A 21,657-nucleotide genomic window follows, 5' to 3' on the forward strand; every position below is an offset into this window, starting at 1 on the left:
CAGGCTAAATTGGCGACAATGATGGGATCTTCTTGAGTGGACATTGATACCAAGAGAGTTCTCAAAGTATATATAAGCTAAGTATACAGTCAGAGAGCTACCTACAGCAAAAGATTCACATAATTCACCAGAGGAAATGCACCACTCTACCTACAACACCGACGCTGCAGTTGTTTTGTGAATTAGTACATTTGTATTTCTAAACTTCAACAATTGTTAAAATGAGTGAAGTAGCAGAGTTAGTTGCAATGCTTAAGGAACAACAAGTTGAAAATAGAAAGTTAATGCAAATGTTGGTAGAGTATCTAAAGAACTGAAAACACACCATGCGGTTTCTATACCCAATTTTCCTGCCTTTGATTCAACATCTGAGTTGTGGACAGATTACTGGGCTAGATTCAATACTTTAGCAGCGGCTCACACTATAGCAGAGGATCGAAAGCCTAAAATATTTCTCATGTCACAGTCAGCAGTAACATATAAGATTCTAACCAATCTTTCGGCTCAGATGACCCCACCAAAAGCCATCGACCAGCTGACCATCGCAGAAAAAACTAGCTTTATGAAAGAACAGTAAAATCCGAAGAAACTCATCATCAGAGAAAGGTTCAAGTTTTGGAGTGAAATGCAGCGCAAACCAGGAGAGACAGTCCAAGAGCTGGCTGCACGTATCCGTCAGGATGCCACCACTTGTGATTTCACCTCCATCACCAACCCACTTGATGAAGCTATGCGGACCAAGTTCATTTTCTCTGTAAGCAATGAAGCTGTTTTGAAAGCCCTGTTCAAAGTTAAAGTCGAGCTGTCTTTCACCCGAGCAGTAGAATTGGCTACAGAGACTGAGGATGCCGCTAAAGTAGCTAAGAAGACTGCACATGGATCCAAGGCTACAGGTGTTAACAAAGTTCAGTCTGAGAAGAAACCAGCAATCAACAGGCCTAGCGGTTCTTCATCCAGCGCCAGCCAGAGGAACCGACCACCTCCAAGCAGTTATCGATGTGGAAAGAACCACTTGGCTAACACCTGTGTGCACAAGAATTCCCAATGCAATTTTTGTAACAAGCTTGGTCACATTGAACCTGCCTGCCGAACCAAGAAAAATGCAACTTCAAATCAACTTGTCAAGATAATCAAATCAACAACTGAAATCAAGACTGTAAAGAGAATTGCATCGCTACCCCAACTACAGCAACAGTTGAAAATTAAAGATACGGAATTCACTATGAAGCTGGATACCGGAGCTTGTGAAAACTTCATCACGACAGACGTTTGGAAGAAGCTTGATAAACCGACTCTGGAGCCTATCGAAACACAATATGAATCAGCATCAAAGCATCTAATACATGTATTGGGACAATTCCAAATGTAAGCAACAGTTCCTGATGAAGAAGCGGATGGTCAGACTTTAAACTTCATAGTAACTGAAATTCCACATCTTAACCTTCTTGGACGCGACGCTATACAAAAGCTGCAGATATCGGTCGATGATAAGATGAAACTCAGATCGTCAACCAAAGTTAACACAGTCAACATGGCATTTAAAGATCTCCAACCTGACCGATTTTTGCAGCAAGCCTGTGAGCAACTCTGCCAGGAGTTTTAAAACCTTTTTCAACCAGAGCTTGGATGTCTCAAGGACTTCGAATTGGAAGTCAGATTCAAGCCTGACGCTAAACCTGTTTTCTGCAAAGCCCGACCAATCCCATTAGCCATGCAATCAGATCTAGTCCAGGCATATGAAGCAGGGATCAAACGAGGGAGTTGGAAACCGGTGCAGTTCAACAATTATAGAACGCCAGTAGTGCCCATCAGGAAAGCTTTACTGCCAGGTCAACAAAAGAGAAAGCTGCGAGTATGTGGGGACTACTCAGTTTCTATTAACAGCCAACTAGAAACACATCGTCAACCCATGCCACTCCCAGGAGACTTGATGCAGAAACTAAAAGGCAGTTACGGATTCACAAAGATAGATTTGGCTGATGCATACAACCAAATTGCACTAGCTCCTGAGATCCAACGACGCCTGGCGTTGAATGCGCACAGAGGAGTTCTTATACATCAGACACTTCTTTTTGGAATAAGTTCGGCACAAGGCTATTTCCAAGAAATCATGGAGCAGCTCTTTAGTGACTTAGAAGGTGTTGCAGTGTATCTGGACGATATTCTAGTCAGCGGATCTACAGCGGAGGAGCATTTAAGCAACCTAAGAAAACTAATGCAACGCTTAGATGAGAAGGGCCTACCCTGTTGGAGGGGGAAGTGTGAATTTGCAAAGCCTGCGGTCAACTACCTCGGACATCTACTTTCTCACCGAGGCATAGCCAAGGGTGAAAAGGCAGATGCAGTCAAAGCCATGCCCAAACCCACAGATATCTCATCACTTAGCTCATTTCTTGGATCCGTGGTGTTCTACAGCAAATTTCTACCAAATTTGTCAACAGTAACAGAACCACTCCATCGACTCACTCGAAAAAATGTGCCTTGGATATGGGGATTTGAAGAAGCCAGTTTTCAACAACTCGAAGAGATGCTATGCTCAGAGACCGTACTAGCTCATTTCGATCCATCCCTAGAAATTGGAATTTCCTGCGATGCCTCATCAGTAGGAGTGGGCGCTGTTCTTTTCCATCGATACTCGGATGGTTCAGAGCGGCCAATTTTCAATGTATCAAAGACGCTGAACAGCACGCAGAAGAAGTACGGACAGATACAGAAAGAAGCACTTGCTATAGTCTTTGCACTGAAAAAGTTTCACCAGTATCTGTATGGCAGACGTTTCATATTAGTCACCGATTATCGACCAATGTTAGCATTGTTCGGGCCGACTAAAGCAATACCAGCATTAGCGGCCAACAGATTAGCTCGATGGGCTCTACAGCTTAGTCAATACGAATATACCATCGAACACAGGAAGACCAACAAACACGGCATTGCAGATGCGCTTAGTCGCCTCCCTGTCGGACCTGATCACCATTTTGATGAGGAGGAAGATGGCGAAGATATGGACACAGTCTGCACGATACGCACCATTGGTCAGCAACTAAAACCGACAGATCCAGGAGTGCTACATAAAGAGACTCTAAAAGATCCTATTCTGTCTACTATCATTCGCTACAACAGAGAAGGATGGCCTAAAGCAATCGAAGAAACAAACACCGAAGCGGAAGACGAAGTCCACCACACGGATTACAAGGTACCATGTTTCAAGAAGATTGCTGGACCACTCTCAATTTCCGATGGTTGTCTATTAAACGGATCGAGATTTGTCATACCGCTCACCCTTTAACCACAAGTTCTACAGATACTTCATCTAGGACATTTTGGCATGCAACGCATGAAGCAGCTGGCACGATCTGCTGTGTATTGGCCGAGGATTGAGGCTGACATCATGGAAGCATGTAAGCAATGCACCTCCTGCGCCGAACATCAGAACCAACCAGCTAAGCCTCCTAACCATCCGTGGATGCTACCAGAAAAACCATGGAGTCGATACATATCGACCACGCAATCAACTTTCTGGGATCAAACTGGCTGGTATAGTCTAGGAGCAGAGTAATTCAATTGTGAGTTGTTATTACTTTAGTCAACTTATGCAACATGATGCGTGCAAAAGATTCTTCAATATTCATTTATTGCATGTTTGCATGTTGCACTCTGTAATGTCGTCACTTATATACTTTCATGTTCAAATTACATACTCATCAAATGGCGGAGGCGTAATAAACAAGTCGATCACTGTTGCCATTGTGACAAGGAATTTCACAGACTGTGATTGGATAATTGAAATAAAACGTCATAATCTGCCAAAATGTTTAGTAATAGCGGCCATTACTAGTAGCATGAGCTGCAGTGCATTGCGTGCCTGAGCTATTAACCTCGAGTGATTTAGCAGTTCTATCACCTCAACAGATAAAATCGGTAACTAAACGCGTTGACCATTATAAGTTCAACCATTTGGAAGCATTTATAACTATTGCTAGGTAAGATGAACTAATCATTTTCATGATCAAACCAAAGACCTCATTCATTCACCACGATAGCCAATGATTCATTGTCATTGAATATCAATAACGATGTTCATATTAATATGATTATTCAATCACTATTGACTAATAATAAATTTTAAGCAACTAACAGATGTCATCACGGACGAGATTTTACATGTGATGTGGTTAAATATTCCATTGTGTCTTATTGTTTTGTTCGTTTGAATCTGATGATCCGATCTCCTACTAATCACGCCGCCTGATCCCACAAATCATGGCTCGAGTAAAGACGATGATGAGATTTCTGTGCAGTGATTTCATGATGGACACAGAGCTATTCCCAGGCAGCTTGTCTATTGGACTAGTTGCTCATGCAAAAAGAGTAGATGTGAAAGCTGATGATGATGCAAAACTGCATCTTTAGTTTGCTCAAGTCTATGTGGCTGTGTAAACTGCAGCAATGAAATGAACGACGAGGTTGAAGATGGTAATCATATAGACAGTGATGATGAGCTTTAAGATTCTATTTAATAGTTTTAGTATATACTTTACAATATGCTTTCTAGAATCGATTGAGAGTTTTCGATGTATCATGATAAACAGACTGTTTACCTTGGTAAACATGCTATATAATAATCATATAATGTATCAAAATACACATACAAAGTCCTATGATATTAATTAACCATCCATAAAGTTAGTTGTCATCGAACATACTGCACCAATATTGTTTTAGCACGCTACCCGTACAATAAAATTAAAACTAAGCAAGAAATTTCGCATAAAAATTTCAGGTAAAAAAAACATGTACCGATGAAAAGTACCAAGAGAAGCATAATAAATACATTATGCTTGTCACGTGTCGCCCAGCAATATAATAATTTTATTTAAAATATTAAACATTAAATTCGTTAATTAGTCTGCGTCACAACCAGTGTACCCAATGAGGTATACAGTATAGCCTGTCAATCAGTAGTTGTACAGGGCCCATTGTAAAGAGTATGAAGAGGGCTCCTGACAGAACAGTGGATGAGATGATGACGAGAAAAGTCTGTCATATTGAGTCTCTGGCGGCTGACTACAAAGTAAAGAATCACACCCATTACATACAATGAGTTCAAAATACAAAATTTATTTACGTTTATGGTGCAATATTTATTCATCATAACCTAGCAGAAAAAACGATCTATCAAATCATGTAGGTATAAATTTAAAACTAAAAATAAGAAGAGGTACAGGACTGATTTTTATGTTAAGGCAATGTGCATAGCCCTACATGAAAGGAATAAATGTATACCTTTCAGCTCTTGCCACAACAATATTTAATTAACTCAAACACCGCATACTTCTGTAAGGTAATAATTGATATGTAAGCACTATAATAATAGTAATAATAATAATACAATATAACTCAATAGATTAAAATACAATGAAAGATGTAGTAATATATCATATCACACAACATAATGCAAAACATAAATCCTATGAAACAATTTAATGCAACGCAGTTCAATACAACATAATACAGTTATTATAATACAATACACCAGAATATAATGTAATAACACAATAATACAGTATAAGTTCTGCATGACACTAACATGACGCCTTTAATAGGTTTGCTACGGACCTATCTGACCGTTTGTAGATGGTGCTCTACATCTCATAAAAACTTTAGACTATCGGCTCTTTTCCGTTAATAAGGCTTATTAGAATGTAGAACTTGATTATAATGAATTATGTAATCCATAATAGCTAGCTGTAGTGATCAATTTAGATAGATTTTAAATTTTTACTGCTGCTACCAACGCCGACGGCTGATTTAATCTTCAATGAATTAATAGTTATCATGGTGAATAAACGAGGTCTTCGGTTCGATCATGAAAATAATTAGTTCTGCTTACCTTATAGTTGTAAATGGTTCCAAATGGTTGAACTTATAATGGTCAACAAGTTCAGTTACCGTTTTTTATCTTTTGATGTGATAGAACTGCTAAATCACTTAAGGTTAGTAGCTCAGGCACGCGGCACAAGCTACTAGTTTGGGCCGCCATTATTAAGCAATCTGGCGGGTTATGACGTTTTGTTCCAATTATCCAATCACAGTCTGTGAAATTCCTTGTCACAATGGCAACAGTGATCGACTTGTTTACTACGCCTCCGCCATTTGATGAGATGTAATTTAAACATGAAAGTATATAAGCAACGACATTACAGAGTGCAACATCCAAACAGGCAATATATAAATACTGAAGAATCTTTTGCATGCATCAAACTGCATAAGTTGAGAAAAGTAATAGAAATTATTTTTATGACAGATAGGGTTATCCTGCTCTCTGACTAGTAGTGGTGGATGCTTATTCTAAATATCCATGCATTTACCCAACCATGTCAACATCCACTAAGACAACCACAGAGCTACTGGAACAAGACTGCACATTTTGGCTATCCTTACACTATAGTGTCGGACAATGCCACCACCTTCAAGTCAGAAGAGTTCCAGAGATGGTGCAGAGACCGTGGAATAGTCCACCTAACTGGAGCACCTTACCACCCCGCAACAAACGGAGCGGCAGAACGGCTGGTGCAGTCATTCAAACAAGCTCTGAAGAAATTGGAGTTACCACCCAATCTCGCACTAACAGAATTCTTCATGCATTACCGGCGTACGCCACTGACAGGAGGATATTCACAGAGTCAGCTACTGAATGGATGGCAAATACGCTGCAAAATCCATGTTCTTTTGCCCTCACCGGCACATCAGGCCCAAGGACGACAAAGCAAGAAAACTGACAAGAACGAGGAAGCTGAACCTAAAACTACTATCGCAAAGATCTACACCTACACAATTGACAGCCCCTTCTATGCTCTCTATTGCGGGCCTCGACGGGATAAAGAACCTCGATGGGTTCCAGCCATTGTCACCAAAGTGTTCGGAGCCCGAAGTGTGAATGTCAAGGTGATTCTCCGAGGACCAACATAGAGGCGACACATTGAGCAGCTGCTACCCCACTATAGAGTAGAGGAAGATTCAGAGCCAGCAGACGGTGAAAAGCAACAAGATGGTACTGGGGCTGAGCCACATGTATCACCAAGCCATTCAGAGGTTACCAATAGCCATCAACTATGAAAAACTCCATGATACCAACAGGAGAAGAATATGGACCAGAAAACCCCCGACGATCTAAAAGACTAGCAGACCGCCAGACTACATAGATGTACCAATGGCTAGGAAGGTGTTATGACTATTGAGCTATAAGGGAATGTGACAATTATGAAGTAATAGTTTATGGCTATAGTAATCCTTTTGCTTATAACAAATCAGTTTACATCTGAAGCAAGATAGCCATATAGCGCTCTATTGCATTTTTACCATATACTAAGCTAATATTTATAAAGCTACTTTTGGTTCTATATAAATACCCACAACATTTTCAGTTCAAGTTGTGTGTTTCCGTCAGTGAATAAACTACATTACAATCTACACTACTTCAGGCTTAAATTCTTTACAAGAATACAACAGGAACAAACATAATTAGATTCCTCAGGTTCAGTTCACCGCAGGCCTGTTACACAGTATTTGTAAGAGGTGTCTGATTGGTCGGACTGATCTGATGCGCATGACAGGACGGGGATAAGGCTACGGAGTCATTCGTCAACCTGGAGGCTTACTAGAAGGACGTCAACGCTCGACTAACAGGTATATATCCCGTGTATTCCTATATGGTGTCAGAATAAGCGTACCCACGCTAGCGTTGTTAATTACCTCGAAGCCTAGTAGTGAAGGTTTGGCTGAATCTTACCGGGTTTACTAACTATAATTTGCGTTGTTCGGTACTCGTGAGGTAAGTTGAGGATTTGGATGAATCCTAGGAACTGAATAATTAAGTAAATAGTTGTTAGAAACCAGTATATAAATAAATAATGGCGGAAGGAAGTAAAGATGATCGCTTTGTAAAGAAATTAAATTTCAAAGATGAAAATCTTTCAGTATCGTGGAAAACATTCAAAAGGCAATTTAATATCCTCAGAATAGCCAAAAAGTATGGCGATATGGAAGAAGAAGAGAAAATTGCAAACCTGCTAATGCTAATGGGATCGGACAGTGTTCCGATCTATGACCAATTTAATTTTCATGATACGGAAGAAGGTAGAACAAGAACATTGGTGAATGTAATCGCCATGTTTGACAATCATTTTGAACCCGTCAGAAATGTAATTTATGAACGAGTAAAATTCAACAGTCTTAAACAAGGATCTATGTCAATTCACCAATTTATTACTGAAGTTCATACCCAGGCTGACAACTGTGACTACGGCAACATGCGTGACCAGTTAATAAGAGACAGAATTGTGGTAGGAGTGGCGGATAACAAACTCAGAGAACAACTTATCGATGTCGAAGAGTTAGACTTGGCGACTTGTATTCGAAAAGCTAAACAGTTCATATCCCACCATGCTCAAGCTGCAAAATTATTAGGGGAAACCCATGATGATAACCTAGATGCGGTAAAAAATTATACTGCAACTAGCGACAAATTCAAAAAGCGAACTTACGGTCAACAGGGCAAACAAAAGTGTTTCTTTTGTAACAGAGACTCGCATCCGAGAGAGAGATGCCCTGCACGCAACGCGACTTGTTATATCTGTAAAGAGAAAGGGCACTGGGCTAGAGCTAAGGCATGTAAAACAAAAAAAGGATCGCAGATAAATATAACTAGCGAGCTCACGCAGGAGTCCGAGGGACTAGAGAGTTTGTACTTTGGCTCCGACTCGGAATGACTAGATGGACTCACGATTGAAAATATTACTGAAACTCCAAAAGCATGGATCGCGAACATCAGACTGAATTCACATCAGGTGAAATTTAAACTAGACACGGGAGCCGCAGTTACAGCTGTGCCGGCGTCTATGGCCAATTTAGTGGAAAACGTCAATCACTCTAACAAAATCCTCAGAGGCGCTGGAAACCATAGATTGGTTGTTACAGGCCAAAAGGAGGTAACATTGTCCTCTTCGGAGGTGGAAGTTCGCGAGACAGTTTATTTTGTTAAGAATTTGGTGACGCCGCTGTTGGGAAAGCCAGCCATTTCTAAATTAGGTCTTATTAACTTCACTGATAGTGTAGAAGCAGATATACATTGGCTTGCAAGCTACCCGGAATTGTTTAAAGGTCTGGGAACAATGGATGCTCAGGTGAAAATAACCCTGGAAAATAACTGTACACCATTTGTTCAGGCTGTCCCTAGGAGAGTAGCGGCTGCAAGAAAGGATATGCTGCAGAACGAACTCAATAGAATGGAACAGCTAGGGGTAATCGAGCGTATCAAGAAACCTACTCAATGGTGTGCACCGTGCATAGTAGTTCCCAAGAAAAATGGTAAATTACGGGTGTGTATAGACTTTACAAATCTTAACAAGTCTATAAAAAGAGAGCATCACCCCTTGCCAACAGCAGAAGAAACGTTAAGTGAGTTGGGAGCTTCTAAGTTGTTTAGCAAGTTAGATGCTAATTCAGGGTATTGGCAGTTGAAGCTTCAGCCTGCTTCCCAAGAACTTACCACCTTCATTACTCCCTTTGGGAGATACTTCTGTAAGCGATTGCCCTTCGGCATTAGCAGCGCACCGGAAATATTTCAGAGAGAGATGCAGAAAGTGTTGGTTGACTTGAAGGGCGTAGTGTGCCACATGGATGACATACTCGTGCACGGAGCCACCAAGAAGCAACACGAAGAACGTCTCCATCATGTTTTGGCTCGGTTAAGAACAGCTGGAATCACACTAAATAGAGATAAGTGCGAGTTTGGCGTGCGGGAGACTAAGTTCTTAGGTCATGTGATAGACAGTAGAGGGATTCGAGCAGATCCGGAAAAGACTAGAGCCATTTTAGAATTCCCGACTCCTTCCACCAAGAAGGAGCTACGACGTTTCTTTGGGATAGTCAACTATCTAGGAAAGTTCTCCCCTCGGCTAGCAGAGTCAACAGGACATCTACGTAGGCTTCTCGGGAATGACTGTGAATGGATATGGGGTCCTGAGCAGATTGAGCAGTTCAGACACTTGAAAGAGCTGCTGGCAAAGACTCCCATTCTCACACCTTATTCAGTGACAGCCGACACACTGATTAGTGCAGACTCATCTTCTTTTGGCTTGGGTGCAGCACTAATGCAAAAAATTGAAGGTGACTGGCGACCAGTGGCATACGCTTCTCGTTCTTTGTCGTCTACCGAAAGAAAATATGCTCAGATTGAGAAGGAGGCGCTCGCAATCTGTTGGGCCTGTGATAAATTTTCCTACTATATCTTGGGGAAAGACATTCTGATAGAAACAGATCACAAGCCACTCGTAGCTATTTTGGGTACTTAAGAATTGGCTAAGTTGTCCATTAGAGTCCAAAGATTTCGCTTGAGAATGATGACATATTCATATAAAGTTTTTTACACGCCCGGGAGTAAGCTCGTCTTGGCGGACGCATTGTCTAGATCGACCTCGCTAGAGGTAAATGCCATGACAGAGACTGGAGAGTCATGGGCTGACGAGAGCTTGGCCGAACTACCAATAGCTTCAGGCAGGCTGGCTAGGATCAAAGCGGCGCTGATAGCAGATGACGCAGGACGATTTTTGTTAAAATTCACCAATGAGGGTTGGCCAAACAGTAAGCAGATTCCCGATGTGGTAAAGAACGTGTACACATTTAGAGACTACCTGACACAAGTTGATGGCATCATATTCTTCATGAACCGAGTTTTCATTCCTGAATTGGAAAGGGACAATATACTGAAAGACATACATAAGGGCCATCAAGGAGAATCTAAGTGCATCAGGAGAGCATCGGACATAGTATGGTGGCCTGGAATGACCCGAGAGATCAGGAAAATGGTGGCTAGGTGTGAGTTGTGTGAAAAATTCCGTCAAAAAGCAAGGGAACCACTGATCTCTACCCCTTTTCCGGAGCGACCTTGGTGGAGATTGGCGATAGACCTTTTTGAAATGCAGCAAAAGTCTTACCTTATCACAATCGACTATTACAGTCGCTTCATTGCAGTAGATGAGTTGGATGACTCAACGGAAGCTCACGTAGTTTGCGGTAAGGTGAAAGACATGTTTTGTACACTAGGGGTGCCAAACACAGTAGTGACGGACAACGGTCCTCAGTTTATGTCGGAAAAGTTTCGAGAGCTGCTCAGGAAATGGGATGTGCAGCATATAACCAGTTCTCCAAAGAATCCCCGAAGCAATGGGGAGGTTGAGAGAGCTGTTCGCACAGTGAAGGGTCTAATGAATAAGAATCTAGACTGGAAGGCAGCCCTGTGCATGTATAGAGATACTCCGCTGGCTAATGGGTACTCACCCTCACAATTGCTAAACAGCAGGTCTATGAACTCTATGGGCATTCTATCAGACCATAAGATAGATGTCAACAGACTCAAAAAAGTTGAAAGAAACCAGAGACAAAAACAAGCTAGGTGGTATAATAGCAGACACGCAGCCAGAGATAGAAGCCCTCTTGCGATGCAGCAGCCGGTAATAATTCGAGACCCAGGCACAGCCCCGAAACAGGCTATGGTGATCGGCACTAAAGGTCGCGAGGTCGTAGCTCTTGGAGCATCAGGAAATTTGCTTCGCAGAAACAGGGAGTTAGTATCGAGGTCACCTGCGAAGATTTCCGGCAACACTCTCCCAAGTTCCAATGACTCACAAAGTATTGTTAGTCATGAGCACACAGGAGATGTCTTTTCTAAAGATTTGCCGGACAACCCACATCTGGGCCAAGAACCTTGTTTTCCTGGAACTTTTGGTGATAGCCTCCCTGGCGGGGTCCAAACCCCTGGTTCCTTGTATAGGACTCCAGTTAAACAAAAATTACATAGACCCATAGAGCAGCCGATCATCAAGACTAGACCATCGAAATCTCCTGAGAATATCTCACTTGAATCTCCTGTTAAGAGGAGCCGCTATGGTAGGCAGTTAAAAAGGCCCACTAAATTAAACCTATAGTTCAAATTCATTATATCCACAAAGCTGACTCTAGATATTATTTATCCCAGGAATGAAGACGCTGGTGCTGGGAAATTCCATTGTGACAGAGTTGAATGACTCCTCTTGGAGAACCATTTCCATACCAGGAGCTGATTGGATAGATCTGCTGGAACACGTATTTAATAATGTAAATTCTTTCAGGGATTCCATCACATACTTGCACATAGGTCCAGTGAGATTCACTAGGATGACACATGATAGGGAATGTATACTGATTGACCGCCCGTATGGTACACCTAAATCTATACTACGCCCATGGTTAGGGGCACTCAGGGCTAATAATATTAACATAGTGATCTGTACAATCTACCCGGCGTGCCTCAATAGGTACAACAGGAGTTCTGCTATCAAGCACAAAAATAATACCGAACTCAGAAGCCTAGTTGTTATTGAAAACCAATTAATAGTTAACTTTAACATGCAAAATAATTGGGCTACTCCATACCTACATAAGAGAATTTTTACTAGGAGACATCACTCTTATGCATTCAGAAACTATTTCTTGAGGGATGGGCTTCATCCTAGGAGACAAATAACGAAGGATTGGATTAAAGAGATAAAGCGGGTCAACCCTACAAATCATTTAAGAGTGAATTGTCGTTAATAATATGTTATAGCTTACAACAACAAAAAAAAACAAAAAAAAATTCATAGTTTTACTCACTTTTCATAAAACTGTATATATGACTAACATGCTTCACCATTAACTTTATCTAACCATCGCAACACAAAAAATATGCACTTATGATACTGCTGTTCGCGTGCGAATGTATTTTAGTAAGTGTAGTGTATTTTAGTGTATTTAAGGTGTGAGTGCACCTCTGGCAGAAGACAACTCCACGTCGGAAGGAACTTGAAGGGGAGGTGTAAGAGGTGTCTGATTGGTCGGACTGATCTGATGCGCATGACAGGACGGGGATAAGGCTACGGAGTCATTCGTCAACCTGGAGGCTTACTAGAGGGACGTCAACGCTCGACTAACAGGTATATATCCCGTGTATTCCTATAGTATTCACTGGTTGCAAGTTGGGGCGGCTAATGTTAGGCGACTAGTTATGAACACCTGGGTGTGTTGGGGGGCGGTGTAAGCCCCCAACAATGTTCTTATATAGCGCTTCAGCCGGGCCTCTCGTGTGAAGGTTTAAAAATTCATCGGAATGTATCAACATTTTTTTATTTTTTTTTGAGATTTGTTTTGTTTTAGATGATGTGACTGACGAGACGTTTTTAAATTAAAATAGGCAAAACTTGACCGCAGTTAAAACGCTCAGAAAAAGACATTTTTCTACGGAGCGAAGGTCCTCAGTATGCTTCCGCTATCGCCCTGTCAAGGTCAGATCTAAAAATGATAGCGATTTGTGAGTTCTGTCTCGCAGCTCATAACTCAGTTTGAAAAATGTGTAGCGCTGTAGCTGTATTGACGATAAAATGTATTCAGTAGGGGTGCCAGAGATTACGTCTACAAGTGATTTTGCCTACAGGAGATTACGTCTACAAGTGATTTTGCCTACAGGAGATTACGTCTACAACCTGAGAGACCATGACTCCGAGCTAGGATATTATGCCATCATGCAGAAAATAACGAATGGCATGATGAATGTATGTTTTGAACGTGTGTTTATGTATCATATATGTAAATACATCATTTTTATATCAATTCCTATTATTATCCACATATTAAAAATCATTACAAATGTATAAATTTAGTTCGAGTTGTTGGTGTTTGTGAGTTTTTTTGTGCACTGCTTTTTAGTTAGTGTACTTGATGTGGTACCTTGTGGAAAACATGTTGTAAAATATGAATATTGATTACCACAATAAAGATTGCTCATATATATAGTTGATTATTGGGAACCATGGTGATCTATTAGCAATAAAGCAAAAACTGTTATTAAACTTAAAACCACATTTAATCATAAAGCAAAAAACAAGTACATGTATTTTTTAGGTTGTTAGTCTTATACATACAGACACATGTCATTAACTGAGTATTTCTATACCTATGTTCTAAAAAGTGATCAATTGTTGGTTAATAGGCCTATATCATGGCATAGCTTTGAAGTTGTTTGTTTATCTCCTATTGCCTATAATTATGTCTCACTTTTACATGTAGCCCCCCTCACAGCTGGTTGAGATCACCCTTGAGTACATATGTCTATACAGAGTAGATTACAAATACAAGTTATATGATTTACAATAGTGTCATCCATCATAAATGATCAAAAGAAGGCTCTCATAAAAATCTAATATTTCTGCATATAACCTGTTATTTCACTTCAACACAAAAAAATTTATGAAACAGTATTATTTTAGCAAGAACAGATATTACAATATTACATATAACCGAGCCAACTCTAAAGTAACAAAAAGGCTGTTATACACCACACAATAATTAAGCACAGTTGATAACATTATGCTAAAGTGGCCCTAGCTTCAACCTCTTTGTATTGCTGCAATAAATATCTTTGAAATGAAGTAAAAACCCATTTCTCTATCTCCTTGCATGGCTACTATAACTGCTCCTCTTTAGGTTTGCTATATAATATAACAAGTATATATTAAAAGTCTATTTCGAATTGAATATCATTTAGACTTACACAAAATTACTCACTTCTGTTTTTTGGCATCTCAATTATTAGCCATAATCTTTATTTACACATAAATTTTTTCCAAAAAGGCAATATGATGACGAGACAGCCAAAGCAGAAAGTAGATCTGCTTTTAGGTTGAGACAAAGTTTCTCTCATCTGGCTGCTGCTTGGTAATTATCAAAGTATTTTTTGTTACTGTAACTACTCACTATTCAATAGGCAGAACTAATCCGTTTATGCAATCAATTCAACAACTACTCTATTTCAACTCCGTACTTTACCAGACAAATCCTTTCATAGATAAACCATGAGATGTCTCTCCTCTGAGTGAATACTAAGGTGTTTCAATTTCAAAATTTTATTGAGTAAATTGTTTCACGGCTATGATGTGAAATAATTGGTACCGTGAATGGAGACTGGAGATTGCATATACGTAATCCTTTCCACAGACAGCCCGTCCTGTCTACTTTCCTTTCATTCAACATACTAAAGTTTCCTACTTATTACTTGGAAAAGCTTGAAAGCATCACATTTTGAGTTGGAGCCTTGTTGGTAAATCATGGACCTGTGCGGAGGATGTAATAAAGTTGTTAGTAAACTTCATCTTGCGGTTGAGTGTGATTTGTGTCATAAATGGTGGCACTTACGCAAATGCGTGACAAGTTAGATAACTAAATTTTGTGGTTACGTCATCGAAATAAAAAAAATTCCAATCGACGGCGGCTTTTCGTTTTTGAGCTTTTAAGAGCTTGTAATAACATTTCCACATATTTTGCACCTACAACACCACAGAGTAAAACATGGTGAATCTTATGATACCAAATAACTGTAATGTGAATTTTGTTGCAAGTCAACCTTTAACCGTAGAGTAGTAAGTAGTAGAGGATGAGTTGCTCAGCGGTGACTGGTTGTCTACAGATTGGTTGTGTAATATAATAAAAGTGAAAGCACTGCAAAAAGAATTGTCAGTGGGATTTACTGCTTGTTTGATAGTGAGTGTGACGATACTATATCATGATGATCATGAAATCATAGGCTAGATCATGAGGTGGGTAACTCCCAAGCCAACAAACCATCTACTGACTATCTAAACCTATGTATGACTGTTGAAATTTACATGATCTTAAAGGTGAATATACTTATGTACATGCATTTCCAGTAAAGCAATATACATCCGCAGTGCAAAAAAAATAGCCAATAATCCTACCTACTTTGTGATTGATTATTTGAATAAAGAGATTTATGGAATATCAATATTTTAAAAATATTACATTTATAGAGGAGTTGTATAGTGGTGGGATCACCAAAACATTTTTTATAATTGGGAATGTCAATTTATTTACATGATGTTACATGTACATCAAACATATTTTTGATGACAGGAAATTAGACAACCTGCCCCGCAGTGACAAGGGGAGAACACCTAGCATAAGCTGCATCAAAGTATATACTAAGTAAGTTCGATACACCTTGACCAGCAATTTGGAATACTAATGATTAGATTTCTCAGACTGGCGTTAATGCAGTGTGACTGTTTGTGATTCAATTATTTTGTAAATGCATGAAAAAAATGAAGCATAATAACTCAAATAAAGAGCTGTTATACTTTTGTCAAAATTTGCTATTGACAATTCATGTACGAAAACGGTTTGACGATATTATACGAAATGGAAGTAAAACCTTGACATTCAATGAGCCAGCGAGTATATTTAAAAACAAATCATGCAAAGTGTATTAGTTGCGACTGTAATCCAAGGATGTGTGGATGACGCAGTTTAGATAAAAATGACATGCAATGAAGATTGATGAGTAAACACGAGCAGATGACTTCTGTTGATTTCGCATAACAGAGAAGGGCAGACCCACAGTTGTCACTATTTTTCTGCAAGCTGTGTAATGCTCTAATCTTATTAGCAGCTATAGACCGATGTTAAAGGAATAAATTTACCAAGCACTCATACACCAGCACTGTCGTGGGTGATGCCTTTTTAGAGTAGCGCTTTTATGTTGTTGAGAATAGTATGGTTTAGATCAAGAATTCCCAATATTTTTCATTCAATATTTATGTCGCTGTAATGATAACGCACTACTTTTTGTTTATTATGCCAATCACCCGCATTGAGAATATAATTTTATACTGCAGAAAGAAAAATTGTATACCCATACCTCCTACCATTTTTGGTAGGAGAGATTAATTCCTGGAACATTTATGCAATAATATTTATATATACATGTACTTGACTAGTTTTCTATACGCCTGTTCTTGACTTAATACAGCAACTCTTAAAAGCACTAAGTACCTGCAAGCTTGAATTGTGCCCACACTGGTGAAATAACTCCAAATTACAATGAATACCGTATTTATGTCAAATCGATTAACCAATGATAATGTAGGCCGCATGCACGAGAATCAGATGACCTAGAAAGCACCATGGACAGTTTTCTGGCAGAAAAAAGCTTCCAAAGACCACATATTCATGTTGAGAGGTTGGTAGTGAGTGCCATTTAAAATTTCACATACCGTATGCATTGTCATATTTCAGTTTCATCTAGTATTTTTTCACTTTTTGTTCAAAACAGCAGTTAATCAATTTAATGGAATCCCTCAATGTTTGCAGATTATTACTTACCGGTGCCACAACCACACCTGTGCCAGAAAATCAAGAAGATATAATTACGAGTGAAGGGTAAGTAAACTCTAGGCATGACACGTGTCGTATAGAATATATATAAATGTATATATATTCATCAGGTGCCAAATAATGTGAATTTATCAGTTAAACTAACCTTAATGATAAAAACTACTATAGATCACTTTTAATTTTGTAGAGAGAATTTTAAAGTCGTAACAGAAGGGAGTCGGAGAGGTAAAGATCTGCTTGTGAGCAGCACAGGTTATAGCTTTGCGATGACCAGACAAGGGCTAACGAAGATCTATTGGCGGATGCAGCCGAAGGAGCTGTCCTTCGACGGTTATCCAAGAAGGTGCGAATTTCGTGGCAAACAGTCGACACAATCACGCCGGTGACCCTTTTATCGCCATAACAAGAGTCGTACTAGCCAAGGTACAGTTTTATTTCTGTTTTGAGCATATTCGTTGTTATTATCTATATTTTAATCTTATTATCATTATTTTAATCATAGATCTTTTTTTTATACTGTGTAACTCCATAATAGCAATTATTGCACAGTTACTAGTTCAGGTATCCAGCAGTTTCGGAAAAAATGAAATAGCTATTACTGAGAACACATTTTTATCTGCAAAAAAGAATAACATATTATGAAACTAAAAAGCGACATATTGTGATAACATTTTAGTGATTTTTGCAAGATACAAAACATATCAACCAAAACTAGATTATAAATATTATATTCTAAAATGCTCAAACAATAATATAAAGATAAAATTTTGTTTATATTTTGTGAACCGAAAACACTGCTAATCATTGTATGAACTAGTTTAGCCTGTTTTGACAAGCTTTATGAAGGAGTTGTGTGTTCAACAACAGCAAAATTCTAACAGACAACTCTCAAACAGCTTGTTGAGAGAGTCGAGCTAGTTATGTGCCTGCTACATATTGCATAGAATGATGCTCGGTAGGCAAAGAAACGAGGTATAAATGAACTTCATGCTAGTGCCAAGAAAGTGGTTGAAGATGAGATGATAAATTTATCGGATGACACAGAGCCCTCAACAGCTACCAAAACCGGAAAATATAGCGAGAGCAGTGAATTACCACCGTCAGAAACTCCGCCCACAACACCCATCCGACTTACAGTTTGAAGTAAGTTATTTTTTGCCACTAGAGTTTTGTAAATACAATAAAAGCTTATTGCTATGGCGGATTAGAGTGCCCTGGGTTTGCATAAACCGAGTTATATTTACAAACTCGAGTTTGCAAAAATAAGGTGCAATATGTTATAGAAGTTATAGGTGCAATACACTGGCATTACGGTAGCATAATCATGAATCTGGTTATATTAACTATGGTATACCGACAGGCACCCGTTAGCTAATAGAAATTAAACTATGTATGTACGTACTGTAAAACTAAAACTTATTGCTTTCACCAGGAACTCGAGTTTACAACGCACTAAATATAAACCAATTTTGTAGAACCCGGCTTCTGCAAACCGGGGAAAATTGTTCAAGAGCAAGTTGAAAGACCCGGGTTACTGTTTCCGAATTGGCAACGATCCAACTCACTCTAAACAACTCAATTGATCTCATCATCTCTTTTTTAATGATTTTCTCTAGCTATATTTTATATAGAATTCTTTTTGGGTGCAACATTGAACGTCCTTGATATACTTTTTGTTTGTTCATTTCCGGTGTTCATTCAGTTTCTTGTCAAGTTCGAGAAAGAAAAGTCTCTTTTTTTACATTTGAAAAAAAGTGGCCTGGCCCCTACATAAATTTTTTTTAGTTTGCTTTTTACATTCTACAATTGTTTTTGTCTCTTTATATTTATATAAATATTTATGCGCAAAATTCGCAAATATCGCCAATATATATAATTTAAATATAAATAATTGAATTATTATTATTAAATTAAATATAATATGCGCAAATGTAAATAAGACACCCCAATTACTCACTCTTGCTTTTTTTACAAACCCTTGTAAGTTTTGCGTAACACAGCTCGAGTTTATCAAAACCCAGCTCGAGTTCTTTGAACAGCAACCCAAGTTCAACAACTTGGTTTGAGAACATTGAACACGGGGCACTGTAAGGCTCCATATATTGCTTTATTCAGGATGAGCATCAAATTGTTCGCTAGATTAAGACTGATTTAATACTGTAAACAGAGAACAAGCCCCTGTTTTTCTTCGCATCGCTACGACTGTCTCCATAGTTGAACTGGCCAGGTCATCATAAAGGAACATTTGAAATGCTAAAATTCTTCACTTGGAAAAATGCTGTACAATTTTTGAAGAAGCACAATTTAAGTTGTATCCTTCATAGGAAACAACACCATTATTATTATTGTCAGTATTATTGTCTCTCACAAATTTGAATTTTCTCCAAAGCTATGTGCTGGTAACTACTGCAATGAACAAACAACTTTGAAAGGAATATTTTGGCTTAATAATTTGGGATAACTCCCCCAATAAGTTTGCATTTTTAGGTTCGCTTGCACTGATGTCTAGTCAAACCAGTAGCAAATTGTACGATGGAAAAGGAAGAATTATTTGCATTGCAGAATAATCAGTCAAGAACATATAATCTATTTAAAGCCTAGGGTGACAATTAAATCCAATGTACCTATTTTTACATTTAAATTCAGCCATAAATATGCCACTATTTACAATGTAACCTTAATGTATTATGCCAACATTTTTAGCTATCTCACTGTTCATTGCCACAGAATTACTTGATCGCTGATGTTGCCAACGATGGCCAAAGACACCTGATCTTCGCAACGGAAATCCAAATCAAACTTCTACAACAATGCAAAACCTGGTATTTGGATGGGACTTTCAAGGCAGTAAAAGATCCGTTTTACCAACTATTCAGCATCCACGGATTTGCGCGAAAAGGAGATGCAATAAAATCAATTCCTTTGCTGTTCACAGTTATGTCACGCAGGAAAACTTCAGACTACAAGAGGGTAGGTATAGTCTAAAATATCCCAAGTTTGTATTACTGCTAGGTAAACAATGAGTTTTATTTGCTAGACGCAGTTTTTAAGAAGAGCATTTTTTGGAAGGCACGCTTTTCCTAAAAACCTTTTAACATACCACAACTTGGTATGATTGATTGACTATTCTGCTTAACCCAGCAATAAAGAACAAACTATCTACAACAATCCAAAGCTCCTGAGTTTTTTCATTGATAAAAACAGTAGAAAAATTGATTTTATCAAAATAAAAACCAAATGCAATCACTTTGCATATTTTCGTGAGTGAAACAGGTTGCATGCAAGTGGTATGTGTTGGATGACCATAAATTGTTCGAAAAACTTTTTTAAATAGTTAGTGTTAGTATTAGCAGTGATAGTTAATAATAGCAGTAATAGTTAGTGTTAGTATTAGCAGTGATAGTTAATAATAGCAGTAATAGTTAGTGTTAGTATTAGCAGTGATAGTTAATAATAGCAGTAATAGTTAGTGTTAGTATTAGCAGTGATAAAAAAGCAGAGATTGTTGTTTAAATGTCAACTAATTATATATATTTAAACTTTTGCAACATGTTTTCATCCCCTCTACATGTACATCCACACTTGTATTACTTGAGTATTAGAAACATCGCATTTCTTAAAGCATAAATTAGACACGGTAAATTATTTTGCTTTTAAAGAGCAATGAAGTTTTACTATCGTATATGTCATGGTTGTGTTACATTGTAACGTTGTATGATTTCCAGAAATCGATACTCAGTCTTATATTCTAACAGGTATTACAAGAAGTGCGGGATGTTCTAGGTGCCTGTAACGTGAAAGAAGTTGTGGCAGATTTCGAGAAAGGTCAGTACTTCAATAACTAGTACATATAGTATATGTCACCTACTATTTCTGGTCTGCTGATCTAGTATAATCTAATCTAATAATATAATCTGGTCTATAAATAGATGAATATCTATTTCATTAAGATGTGCTATAGAGCCTGAAATATGTACATTCAACGTACCTGGGAATATTATCATTATTCATATTCCAGCAGAGCTTAACAGGGTTTGCTTGTGGAGAAATTAGGATCACATAACACAATATCGAAGGTTATTTTGACAAGCAAGTGTGGCTGGAAAAACAGCATAATATTATCGTGAATTTTCAAGAAACTGCAAGCAACATGAAAATAAACAAACCTTTTGGCTTTAATAAACAAGACTGATGTTTTTTGCAATACGACAACAAAAACTAATTATTTACTTGTCCAACAGGTTTATGGAAAGCTGTCAAAGAGATTTATGACGTACCCGTACACGGATGCCACTTCCACTGGGTCCAAGCAGTCTACAGAAAAATACAGACACTAGGCTTGGTGACTCTGTTAAGAAATGAGAGTAAGATAGAAAAAATAATCAAAAGATTTTTAGC

General features: G+C 38.6%; 2 protein-coding genes and 1 pseudogene across 2 annotated transcripts; all 3 read left to right on the forward strand.

Moving 5' to 3' along the window:
* The first annotated feature begins 625 nt into the window (after nucleotides 1-625).
* Nucleotides 626-1,369, forward strand: LOC137398211 (uncharacterized). The gene has a single exon (XM_068084318.1). It carries the CDS (start codon nucleotides 626-628, stop codon nucleotides 1,367-1,369), a length of 744 nt encoding a protein of 247 aa, XP_067940419.1.
* A 4,970-nt stretch (nucleotides 1,370-6,339) lies between these two features.
* Nucleotides 6,340-6,969, forward strand: LOC137398212 (uncharacterized). The gene has a single exon (XM_068084319.1). The coding sequence runs from the start codon at nucleotides 6,340-6,342 to the stop codon at nucleotides 6,967-6,969; it is 630 nt and encodes a 209-aa protein (XP_067940420.1).
* Nucleotides 6,970-17,048: 10,079 nt separating this feature from the next.
* Nucleotides 17,049-21,653, forward strand: LOC137398214 (uncharacterized; annotated as a pseudogene).
* The last annotated feature ends 4 nt before the right edge of the window (nucleotides 21,654-21,657 follow it).

This window comes from Watersipora subatra, chromosome 6 (assembly GCF_963576615.1).
Source record: "Watersipora subatra chromosome 6, tzWatSuba1.1, whole genome shotgun sequence".
In the NCBI taxonomy this organism is placed as follows: domain Eukaryota; kingdom Metazoa; phylum Bryozoa; class Gymnolaemata; order Cheilostomatida; family Watersiporidae; genus Watersipora; species Watersipora subatra.